This window comes from Neolamprologus brichardi, chromosome 20 (genome assembly GCF_056152115.1).
Source record: "Neolamprologus brichardi isolate AB-2024 chromosome 20, ASM5615211v1, whole genome shotgun sequence".
NCBI lineage: Eukaryota > Metazoa > Chordata > Actinopteri > Cichliformes > Cichlidae > Neolamprologus > Neolamprologus brichardi.
Window position 1 is genome coordinate 5,947,353 of NC_142123.1, and position 12,375 is coordinate 5,959,727.

A 12,375-nucleotide genomic window follows, 5' to 3' on the forward strand; every position below is an offset into this window, starting at 1 on the left:
ATATTGTTTAATATAAAGGAACAACACACAATGCATCATTCTATAACTCTTTTATTAGAAGTGGAACAGATATACTACTCATTGTGAAACACTGTTTCTTGAATACAGTGTTTTTACACTAAGGTCAGATTGCATGATGTAAAGAAGAAAACAAGAAAATAATGCAAACAGACCGCTTTTTCTTTGTAAGAAAAATGTGTAATAGAGACATGATTATCATGAGAAACAGAAAGTCTTAATAACGTTAACGAAAGAAAAAAGTGATTTCTAATCAGCAGAGCTCACTGCAGGTGTGGTCACAGCACTTCTGATGTCCTGGACCCTGACCATCATGACAATAGTACTTGGCACACATGTGGAGGCCTCAGGTGACCACCGGTCGGGGGACTTAACAGATACACCAAAATAGAGAATATGATTTGTTACAAAATGCCTTTAACCGCTTAAAAAGTGTTTAGGGAGTGTTAGCTACTTATCATTGTTCATATCTCACCCATGTAAGGCTCTATGCAATGACGACCACATCGACTGAAGCAGCACTTCTCATTATCGGGGCAGTCAATGTCATTAGAGCAAGATTCAGCACACCTTCTGTCATCCAACAGTCCGAGAGGACACACTCCCGGCTTCACTGAAAAAAATAAGAAAACATTAAAGATGTGACCAAGTGGTCGGCGGGGTTAGATAAAAAGTAATAATAAAAATGACAACGCCACCTAGGGGAGTTTCACCCCCAGGAAATGTATTTAAGAAGAATAAATAAAAAGAATAAAAGGAGGCCGCACAGATTCAAAGATGCATACTGAGGCAGGTTGGCTCCAATATTATAACAGTTTTATTTATAATAAAAATAAATAAAATATTAAAACCCAAGATGTAGCGTCATTGTTGACAGTGTCCTAGAATGAAAATAAAACAATCAGGGAACTTGGACTTACCAGCAGCTGTGGACCCAAAAGAAAATCACACAAAGAAAATCACTGCAGCCCACCCGGTGCTGTACAAAAGAAAGTGTGAAAAACGACCCACCACCTGAGGTCCCAAGGCCACTGGCACGTCCGCCGTTCACTGAAATAAAACACAGAAAAATATGTAAAAAAAAATAAAAGGACACTGAGCGTCAGGCTCGCTACGGATCATAAAAAACTAAAACACACTTTAATAACTTTAATAAAAGGAAACACACACACACACACACACACACACACACACACGCACACGGGAAGGCTTATACCCCACGGATCAAACTATCACTCGTGCTGGTGGTAATTATCCTCGATCGCGAGCCGGTCTGGCTCTTCACCGGCTGAGACCGGCAACCGAGGCGATTTAAAGTCCAGCACGACACTCGGGCAGAGGGTCACTTCAGCCCGATCACAGAAGCGTGGGTACGAGCAACAGTCCAGGATAAAAATAGAATAAAACCAGGCGAACCAGAAAGAGGTAAGCCTACTTAATAAAAAACAAAATAAGACGAAACAAAGCAAAACAAGACAAGACAAGACAGCAGGGTCCACTGAGGAGGAGTCCTCACACCAGCCGCTGGGAAGGCGTTTCACCCTTCCAGTTTAGGTAGGGCGATCTGCCACGGAGAGGCGAATGCAGCAGTCAACCCTAAAACAGATAAATATAGCCTTAGACCCTTATAGCTATAAATGCTAATAAAAGTCGTTTTAACGGCTTACCCCAGGAACGGAGGCGCTATACTCTCACTGGTGGGGATAACACGAGCACCTCTCTCCGCAACGCCGGAATAAAACCAACTGCCGTGCTACAACAGGCCGCAAAACTATTAACACAAATCCCAGTGTTCGAAGGGAATCTGAGGTTAAGAGCGTACCTGTAGCTGTCATATGATTGACTCCTGCTGATCAGTCCGTCGCAGTGGGCCAGCATTTACTGCTGCTTTGTGCCGCATGCATGGGAGGAATGATCAAACAAAAACACCGGCTTGCTTTATACAGGCTAATGCCGCCCTGCAATCAATACGCAGGTGGGCTCCCAATCAACCTAGCTGCGCGGCGAAGAGAGCGAGCGCAGGAGAGAGCGAGGGAGAGAGAGAAAGAAAGGAGAGAGAAAAAGGCGAGTAGCCCATCTGGCCACATCTACCCCCCCTTTTTGTATTGGCGCCCCGACAATAACTCAAGGAACCTAACACCATGGCCTGAATACGGCAAGCTGAGCATTAGTGACTGGTGCAGGTTCAACAGGACGTGGCAAGTGATGAACATTGGAGTGCTGACCAGCTGTCGAACGTGCTGTTCTCCGCAAGTGTGGCCCACTCACCTCAGACTGTTCAACAGAGCCTGAGGAAGAACCCAGGGGAGCAGAGGTCGGGGGTGCTACAACCACACTGGGAGTAGACCTGAGCTCCACCGATGGAACTCTAGAGGCATCGAAAAGTGACGCCGCAGGTGCTACAGAGTGTGAGGGTACCTCAGGGACAAGGAGCCACAACTCGTCGTCGCTCAGAGAGGTCTGCTCTGAGTCAGCAGGCACAGGTGGAGGTGGAACCTGTGGACCAGGTGTAGGAGGCCCTAGGCTGACCTGTGCCTTCAACATGTCACGATGGACATGTCGAACCTTCTCTAAATCTCTCATGGGGGCAATGGTATAAACAGCCCCATTCTCTCGGGGTGCCCGCAACACCTGATAGACCACAGAGCTCCACAGGTCCTGGATCTTGTGCCGGCCCCGGGCGCTGTGATCTCGAAGATACACCAGCTGACCGACCTTTAAAGGAACAGGGTGGACTCTCTGGTCATGCCGCTCCTTGCGACGGTCAGCGGCCAGCGACAACCGTGCCTGAGCTCCCTCGAACGCCACCATTAACCTGGCTTGATGCTCGGCCACCCAGTCCTGTACCTGTCCAGGCACCGGGTCCTGAACGCGGCCTAGAAGGAAATCAATAGGCAGCCTAGGATCCCTGCCAAACATCAGGAAAAATGGCGACTCTCCAGTGCCCTGATGCGGTGTGCTATTATAGCAAAAGAGCACATGCGGTAAGCATGCAGCCCAGTCGCGTTTCCGAGATGATGGTAGGGTCCGGAGGAGGTTATGGAGGGTTCTGTTAAACCGTTCACACTGCCCATTACCCGCTGGGTGGTAAGGGGTTGTACGGGACTTGGCTACCCGATATAACTCGCATAGCTGTTGCATCACCAAACTCTCAAAGTTTCTACCCTGATCAGAGTGGAGGCGGCTAGGAACGCCAAACTTAAAAAACCACTCTGTTAACAGGGTCTGGGCCACAGTAGAGGCCCGCTGGTCCCGGGTAGGGACTGCAACAGTGTATTTGCTGAAAACGTCCGTCATAACCAAGACGTTCTCAACTCCACTACGGGATGGTTCCAACACCGTGAAGTCTATGGCCAGGATTTCATTTGGCCTAGACGCCAACAGGTGACCCATATAGCTATGAGACCCCAACTCTGAGTCCTTTGCGACCTGACAGCGTTCACAACGCTGAACCCATTGCTTGATGTCAGAGGACATCCCGGGCCAATAGCAACGCTGCCTGACCAGTTCAGTGGTACGCTCAATACCTTGGTGCCCATGGTCCTGGTGCAGCTGCCTCAAGGTCTCAGGCTTCAAAGCCTCTGGAAGAACAAGTTGGAGGGCTTCCTCACCTCCACCCGGACGCAAAATACGGCGATAAAGGATGCCATCCTTCTCCACCAGACGATCCCACTGACGCATCAGAACCATAACTGGTTTGGGGACCTGACTCCTTTCCTCCGAAGAGGGCGGGGTGTGCCTCCTCCAGTATACCAAGAAATCCTTGAGGACGGGGTCAGCCTCCTGCAAAGCACGAATATCCCCCAGAGAGTGAGATGGAAAGGCCCCAATCTCCAACTGAGTAACGGAGGGCAAAACTGCTGGACACTGAGCCTGCTGAAGTGAAGTTGGGACAGGAGTCCCAGGCAACACACCCTCGGCCAAGCTGGAGCTCGTCTCATACTGTCGAGAGAGAGCATCAGCGTTCCTATTACTACGGCCTGAGCGATACTTGATCTCAAAATCGAATGCCGCCAGCTGGGAAGCCCACCGCTGCTCGGTGGCACCCAGCTTAGCTGAAGAGAGGTAACTGAGTGGGTTGTTATCAGTATAAACCACACACTTCTGCCCCAGCAGGTACTCCCGGAACTTCTCGGCCATGGCCCACTTGAGCGTAAGAAACTCCAGCTTCATGGAGCTGTAATTGTCCATGTTGCGCTCATGTGGTCGAAGACCTCGACTAGCATAAGCCACTGGCCTAACAACACCTTCTACATCTTGGGAGAGAACTGCACCCAAACCACTGTGGCTGGCGTCAATCTCCAAGATAAATGGGCGTGCAAAGTCAGCATATGCCAGCACAGGTGCGGACACAAGCTTTGCTTTCAGGGCCTCAAAGCTCTCCTCACACTGAGGTGTCCAAATAGCACTCAAACCCTGTCCCGAGCCCTTCTTTGTCTTGGTGCCAGCCAATTTAGCCACCACTTGATGCAGGGGAGCCGCCAATGTGGCAAACCCCTCCACGAAGCGCCGGTAATAGCTGGCGAAACCCAAAAAGGATCTCAACTCTGACACGGAACGAGGACACTGCCACTTGGCTACTGCGTCAACCTTGGCTGGATCGGTGGAGACACCCTCGCAAGAGATTACATGGCCCAAGTAGTTAACCTTCTGCTGGAAAAAGGCACACTTTTCTAGCTTAGCCTTGAGCCCCTCTTGCTGCAGCCTTGCCATCACCATCTCTAGCCGTTGCAGGTGCTGAGAGACAGAAGAGGAGAAGACGATGATATCGTCTAGGTACAGCAGTAGCGACTGGCACTGCTGATCCCCGAACATCCTCTGCATTAGGCGCTGGAAGGTACCAGGAGCATTGCACAGTCCGAACGGCATACGATTCCACTCGAACAGGCCAAACGGTGTGCAAAAAGCGGTCTTGGGCTTATCCTGCTCAGAAACTGGCACCTGGTTGTACCCGCTGGCCAGGTCGATGGTAGAAAACCAGCGTGCGCCAGCAAGGGCATCCAGGCTTTCCTCAATGCGAGGTAAAGGAAAGGCGTCCTTCCTCGTTTTACTATTCAGCAAACGGTAGTCAACACACAGACGGAGACTTCCATCCTTTTTGCGGACCAACACAATGGGAGAGGCATAAGGACTGCTACTCTCCCGAATTACCTGGGCCTCCAGTAGCTGGTTGATATGGGCCCTGACAGCCTCATAATCAGAAGGAGGAATTCGCCTGTACCTCTGCCGGACGGGTGCGTCATCGAGCAGGGGTATGTCGTGTGAAATGAGGTTTGTGCAACCCAAGTCTCCCTCATGAGTAGAGAAAACAGAGCGGTACTTCTGCAAAAGTAACCGTACCTCATGTTGCTCTGGCTCAGCGAGAGCAGACAGGTCAATTGCATCCACCATCTCTTGAGCAGGGCTGCAGGTGGTATGGGAGGAAACGGTAACGAGAAAAGAGTGTTCCTCGCTAACACCAGCAGGGAGGCTAACAACAGTAGCTTTGCTTATCACTCCCAAACGGGTCCGTGGGTGGAGAACAGCTTCAGCTGTCCCCACATTGGTGACTGGGATATAGGCAATGCCCTTATCCACCTGGACCAAACATGGAGAGGCCAGCAACCCAACTGGCAACCCGGACTCAGGAGGCTCAAAAAGCACAGACTGACCTGACAACTGCTGAGAACAGGTGGTGACCACCAGCTGCATGACACCACCAGGTATCCGCACGGCCCGCGGGCCCTGTACCTTAACGGTATTGACAGGGTCCTCTGGGACTTGAGCTGCCGACTGGTGACACTGATGTAAGGCCTCCAGAACTGGTCTCGGTGCCTGTGACACAGAAGGAGAATTAAACAAGGAGCCACCGAAAGCCCCAAACAGCTCTTGATAACAGCGGCGGATTACATTCATTCCCAAAATACCAGGAACAGAGGGTGTGGCACCAGGAGGGTCCTTCACTATAAGGATCCCACAAGAGGGCATTTCCTTGCCACACAGGAGTACACTGAGCTCCAAATAGCCAATGTAAGGGATGGCAAGCCCATTGGCAGCCCGAAGCTGTAACCAATGGCATGACTGCAGGCGTTCTTGTCCCCAAGGGGCAAAATGTGCCAAAAAGAAACTTTCTGTGATGGTGGAAACCATAGAACCAGTATCCACCAAACAAGGGACAGTCACCCCACTAATCAGCACATCCATCTGTGGACACGATGAAATTAGCCTGCCCATCCTATCTTTCTGTGAGCCAGTGAACTCCCCACCTGAACTGTGACTCTGCAGCTCAGAGGGCTTTAGTTTTCCGACTGGGTAGCGGGAAGACGATTGCCAACTGTGGTATAAGGAGGGCCTGAATCAGAACCTGCTCTGGGGCGGCGTGAAACCCGCTCCCCAGTGCACTCCCTAGCAAAGTGTCCTGGCTGCTGACACCGGCGACAAATCACCGAGCCAGCCCGTGAAGGCCGAACACCTCTTCGGGGGTTCTGTAAAGAAACCACTGTCTCAGTGAGCTGATTTAACTGCTCTTGTTGGCGCTTTAGGAGTTCCTTTAGCTCACGCCACTCGGACTCGGGTGTACCAACAGGGGCAATCCTAGGGCTGGTATGCACCCCACACTGGAAACCATACGCTGATGGGTGGGAATAGCCACGGTCGCGAACACCGCCTGAAAACCCTTCTCTTTCCCATCTAATTGCTTCCCCGCGCACCTCTAACAAGGTGGCAGTAGGCGCACGGCGAACATATTGTTTAAGCTCTCTGCGGAGAGCACTATCAACAACATGTTCTACAAACTGGTCTCGGAGCAACACCTCTGCATTACGCATGCCATCAGGTGCACTTTGTTTTACTTGCTCCATCAGAGCCATTAGCGCTAAGGAAAACTCCTGCAAAGTCTCTCCCTCCCGCTGTCTCCTTGAAAAGAAAGCCTGCTGCAGAGTGACATAGGACTGCGCATTGCCATACAGCTCCGTTAAAATGGTCAACACCCGAGCAGGATCCCCTCGCTCTAAATTAGGGCGAAATTTGATCTCCTCCCTTGCTTCTCCCTCTAAATGGTCAAAAATAAAGAACGCTTGATCAGCAACAGACAGGTGCCGGGCACGCATGCACGCTTGAACCTCTTCGACCCATTCAGCTATATTGATGCCTGTTCTGCCATTGAACATGGGACATTTACGGTCCCTAGGCACCACCACCAAGCGCTCAGTAACGGCGGCCTGGCTACCAACGTTTGGTATGCAACCAGCTGGTGCGAAGGAGGCCGACGCAGCACCACCACCAGACTCCAGCACAGCGCCCCTATCCCGGCGCAATTGCTCATTATCTGCCTTTAACTGCGCTACCAAGTCTCTAAGTTGCTGCAATTCTTCCTCCATAATAAATTTTGACCAAAGGTAAATTAAATCAGCAAGGTGCTAAAACCCTATTACTCTTCCTCCTAAACCTGGATACTGCTGTCTTGTCTATAATCACACTCGAAAACAAATAGTCTTCAAACAGGCGAACTGTGATCTTTGCAAAAATAAAACAATTTACAAGACCAAACATCTACCTCAAATGTGCATCCTGTCGACCAACGCCAAGTATGTGACCAAGTGGTCGGCGGGGTTAGATAAAAAGTAATAATAAAAATGACAACGCCACCTAGGGGAGTTTCACCCCCAGGAAATGTATTTAAGAAGAATAAATAAAAAGAATAAAAGGAGGCCGCACAGATTCAAAGATGCATACTGAGGCAGGTTGGCTCCAATATTATAACAGTTTTATTTATAATAAAAATAAATAAAATATTAAAACCCAAGATGTAGCGTCATTGTTGACAGTGTCCTAGAATGAAAATAAAACAATCAGGGAACTTGGACTTACCAGCAGCTGTGGACCCAAAAGAAAATCACACAAAGAAAATCACTGCAGCCCACCCGGTGCTGTACAAAAGAAAGTGTGAAAAACGACCCACCACCTGAGGTCCCAAGGCCACTGGCACGTCCGCCGTTCACTGAAATAAAACACAGAAAAATATGTAAAAAAAAATAAAAGGACACTGAGCGTCAGGCTCGCTACGGATCATAAAAAACTAAAACACACTTTAATAACTTTAATAAAAGGAAACACACACACACACACACACACACACGCACACGGGAAGGCTTATACCCCACGGATCAAACTATCACTCGTGCTGGTGGTAATTATCCTCGATCGCGAGCCGGTCTGGCTCTTCACCGGCTGAGACCGGCAACCGAGGCGATTTAAAGTCCAGCACGACACTCGGGCAGAGGGTCACTTCAGCCCGATCACAGAAGCGTGGGTACGAGCAACAGTCCAGGATAAAAATAGAATAAAACCAGGCGAACCAGAAAGAGGTAAGCCTACTTAATAAAAAACAAAATAAGACGAAACAAAGCAAAACAAGACAAGACAAGACAGCAGGGTCCACTGAGGAGGAGTCCTCACACCAGCCGCTGGGAAGGCGTTTCACCCTTCCAGTTTAGGTAGGGCGATCTGCCACGGAGAGGCGAATGCAGCAGTCAACCCTAAAACAGATAAATATAGCCTTAGACCCTTATAGCTATAAATGCTAATAAAAGTCGTTTTAACGGCTTACCCCAGGAACGGAGGCGCTATACTCTCACTGGTGGGGATAACACGAGCACCTCTCTCCGCAACGCCGGAATAAAACCAACTGCCGTGCTACAACAGGCCGCAAAACTATTAACACAAATCCCAGTGTTCGAAGGGAATCTGAGGTTAAGAGCGTACCTGTAGCTGTCATATGATTGACTCCTGCTGATCAGTCCGTCGCAGTGGGCCAGCATTTACTGCTGCTTTGTGCCGCATGCATGGGAGGAATGATCAAACAAAAACACCGGCTTGCTTTATACAGGCTAATGCCGCCCTGCAATCAATACGCAGGTGGGCTCCCAATCAACCTAGCTGCGCGGCGAAGAGAGCGAGCGCAGGAGAGAGCGAGGGAGAGAGAGAAAGAAAGGAGAGAGAAAAAGGCGAGTAGCCCATCTGGCCACATCGACAAAGAACTTTAACCAGAGAGTGTTACACTTTCCCTCTGCAAAATATCCCATGAGGCTATTAAACCCCAGCAGTGATGGGAATAACGGCGTTACTTTTTTCAGTAACGAGTAATCTAACTAATTACTATTCCTATCGTTACAACGCCGTTACAGTTACTAACAAGAAAACGCGGTCCTTTACTATTTTTCAACAAACAGACGGTTGTAGCTGTGTTCAGCTTACCGCATTTTATATCAATTGCACGGAAGTAGCTGACTACGTAAGTAATCTGGACGCTACAGCTTTAAGCAGCTGCGCGTGCTCCCGCGGACGGTAATCACAATCACTGTCTAGCACAACACCTGGAGCTAAGGGGGCAAAACAATCGCATGAGTGCTGCTGTTTGACTGAGGAAGAATAAAGTAGTCGTGGTAAGCCAATCACACGACCACTTAAAGACAAAGCAACAAGGTGATATATACCAGTTTTTAAATTGTGTTGATGGGCCACGTAAAACCAGAGTCATGATAAACAATATATACACGGCGTTTTTTCCTCAATAGTTTCGTCACGTTTACTGTCTAAGGGCAGCGCTAGCAAGCACGCTTTGCTTATGAGCAAAAGACAAAAAAAACAGGGAGTTTTAGGAGTGACGGAGAGAGAGAGAGAGAGAGAGAGAGAGCAGAAAAAGAGAGAGAGAGAGCAAGTTTTGAGATGTGAGACATTTGTGACGTTTAGCGTGTTTGGAGTGTGTAGTTAATGTGTTGTCTTGTGTAGTTAGTGTGTTGTCTTGTGTAGTTAGTGTGTAGTGTTGTGGATAGTTTTGTGTAGTGTGTCAGAACAATGAAGTGACTGCTGTCCCCAGATAGAGAACAGGAGTGATACACCTGCTGCTGTGTGAGAATAATACCAAAGAAGGCAAAGTAAATAGTTTTTAAAGGTAAAATGTTGAGGTAAAATCATAAGTAGTTAAAAATGGCCAATTATACCCTGGACCCCAGAGGGTTAAACGTTTTTTTTAAAGTAACGCAATAGTTACTTTTCAAGTAATTAATTACTTTTAGAATATTGTAACTCAGTTACTTTTTTTGAAGAAGTAACTAGTGACTATAATTAATTACTTTTTGAAGGTAACTTGCCCAACACTGAACCCCAGTGACCATGTGGTTGTTTGCAGCATTCAAACAACTGCATGGTCATAAAGAAGAACCACTTTTCACAACATGATCCACAACTCATCATCTTTTATCTTCTCTTTTTTTTTTTTTGCCGTAAATGTACATCACATTATATGTATCATATTATATAAAATCTCGTATTTTATTGTATTTAGTAACTATTTGCACATAATTCAGAATTAAGGCTTTTTTTGTACACTGTTTTTGATATTTATTTTTTTGTTTTTTTATTTTCTTAAAAATTTCTTAAAATAAAAATACTGTAACTAAGTTACTGCTGTAACTTTTGAATTTCCCCAGTGTGGGATTAAATAAAGTGTATGTCGAGCTGTTTTATATGATGTGATGCAAAAGATATGCTGTAAACAGTCACTTTGTTCATTTCTCACCTATATAAGGTGCCATGCATTCATGTCCACATCCATTGGAGCAGCACTTCTTTTTATCAGTGCAGTCGCTGTCTTTAGAGCAAGATTCTACACATGGTCCAAAGGTTGGGGGATGCCTGAGAGGACACACTCCTGGCTTCACTGAAAGGAAAACAAAGTCAGTATAAAGATATTTGGAAATATGGACTTGAAGCTGTAAAGCCAGAAAGAAGTGTGATCAGCTGTAGGAAATGAGGTATGAAGTCTGTGATTTGTGATAAAAAAAAATGAACCAAAATCTTATCTAAGAGTGTGTGACAAATATGAAACATTTTATTGTCTTTTTAAGACGATGTGTACTCAGCACTGTCATCTGATTCAATAATCATTTCTACCCTATGACTTATTATTTAACTTTTTTTTCACCCTAGTGATCTTTAGTTCAAGTTCTTAGCTCTCTGTTTTGCCCTGATTCTGTTTCCCAGTGGGAGGCTACTGTACCTCATACTGCTGATCCAGATGATTAAACTGTAGTTTTAAGTCAAATTTACAATTTATTCTTTATATACATGATACAGATGATATAATAAACAGATATCCTGTAGGTCATTTTCACTTTGGGGTGGTCTTTGCTGCTTTGTTCTTTTTTCACCTATATCTGGAACCATGCACTCATGTCCACATCCGTTGGAGCAGCACTTCTCACTATCGTGGCAGTCACTGTCTGTAGAGCAAGACTCAACACATGGTCCAAGGGCTGCGGGAAGCCTGTGAGGACAAGCTCCTGGCTTCACTGAAAGGAAAACAAAGTCAGTCAGAAAATATGGACTTGACGCTGTAAAGTGAGAAAGAAGTGTGATCAGCTGAGGTGTGAAGTCTGTGATTTGTGGTTGCCAAATTGGTTGCTGAACAGAAAGCAAATGAGAAAATAACCTACATATTTAGATATAATACAAATCTACTTTGTTCATTTCTCACCTATGACTGGAGCCATGCACTCATGTCCACATCCGTTGGAGCAGCACTTCTCATTATCGTGGCAGTCACTGTCTTTAGAGCAAGATTCGGTACAATCTTCGTGTATGTAGTACCTGACAGGACACACTCCTGGCTTTGCTATAAAAAAAAACAACAACATCCATTTAGACAAGGAGCTCTTGAAAATGCAAATGTGGCTTTTATTAGAAGAAACTTAATTTTTGTACTACTTCGAGTGCTTTTATTTAATGAGATTGTTCACACACACTCTTAAGAAGACATTAAACATTGTAACACGTACTGAAAACAGGAGGGACACAGACTTTTTCACCATCATAGTTACAGCATATGTGGTCTCTACAATAGCTGTCATTCCCATACGTTACAGAGCAAGATTAAGGTGCCATGGGCATTCTCCTGATTTTAGAAACAATCAATAAGTAGACAGATTGTAAACTCAATACAAATCAAGACAAAGGAAACTCACCTGTTGAAATGCCACTTCTCAAACTACTTCTCAAAGCATGTGCGTGAAAAACCGTGCCAAAGTGCGGAAATGCACAAAGTGCTACAGTCAACACATAAACTGTAGACGACAGTTTGTCCATGTTCACCTCTTGCTCAAAAGATTGTGCACAACCACTGACTGAACAGGCCAGTTAAAGGATGCCAGATCCTTGTGTGTTTAGAGTTTTATTCTCTCTAATAAGGTGTCATGTCAGGCACATTTAAGGTTGTTTTTTTTTGTTCTTTTTGCTCAAATGATGATATGAATCTTGTGTTTACATATTAGTAATGCAACAAGACAGACTTCAGTATCTTCTTTATCCAGCATGACGACA

The 12,375-nt window shown here is 46.7% G+C and overlaps 1 protein-coding gene across 1 annotated transcript; it reads right to left on the bottom strand.

Moving 5' to 3' along the window:
• Positions 1 to 482: 482 nt before the first annotated feature.
• On the bottom strand, positions 483 to 12,141 carry LOC102796035 (uncharacterized). Its single transcript, XM_087833711.1, has 5 exons — positions 12,021 to 12,141; positions 11,534 to 11,671; positions 11,208 to 11,348; positions 10,577 to 10,717; positions 483 to 631 (listed from the first exon to the last, which is right to left on the bottom strand). Exons 1-5 carry the CDS (start codon positions 12,139 to 12,141, stop codon positions 483 to 485), a joined length of 690 nt encoding a protein of 229 aa, XP_087689837.1.
• Between the last annotated feature and the right edge of the window lie 234 nt (positions 12,142 to 12,375).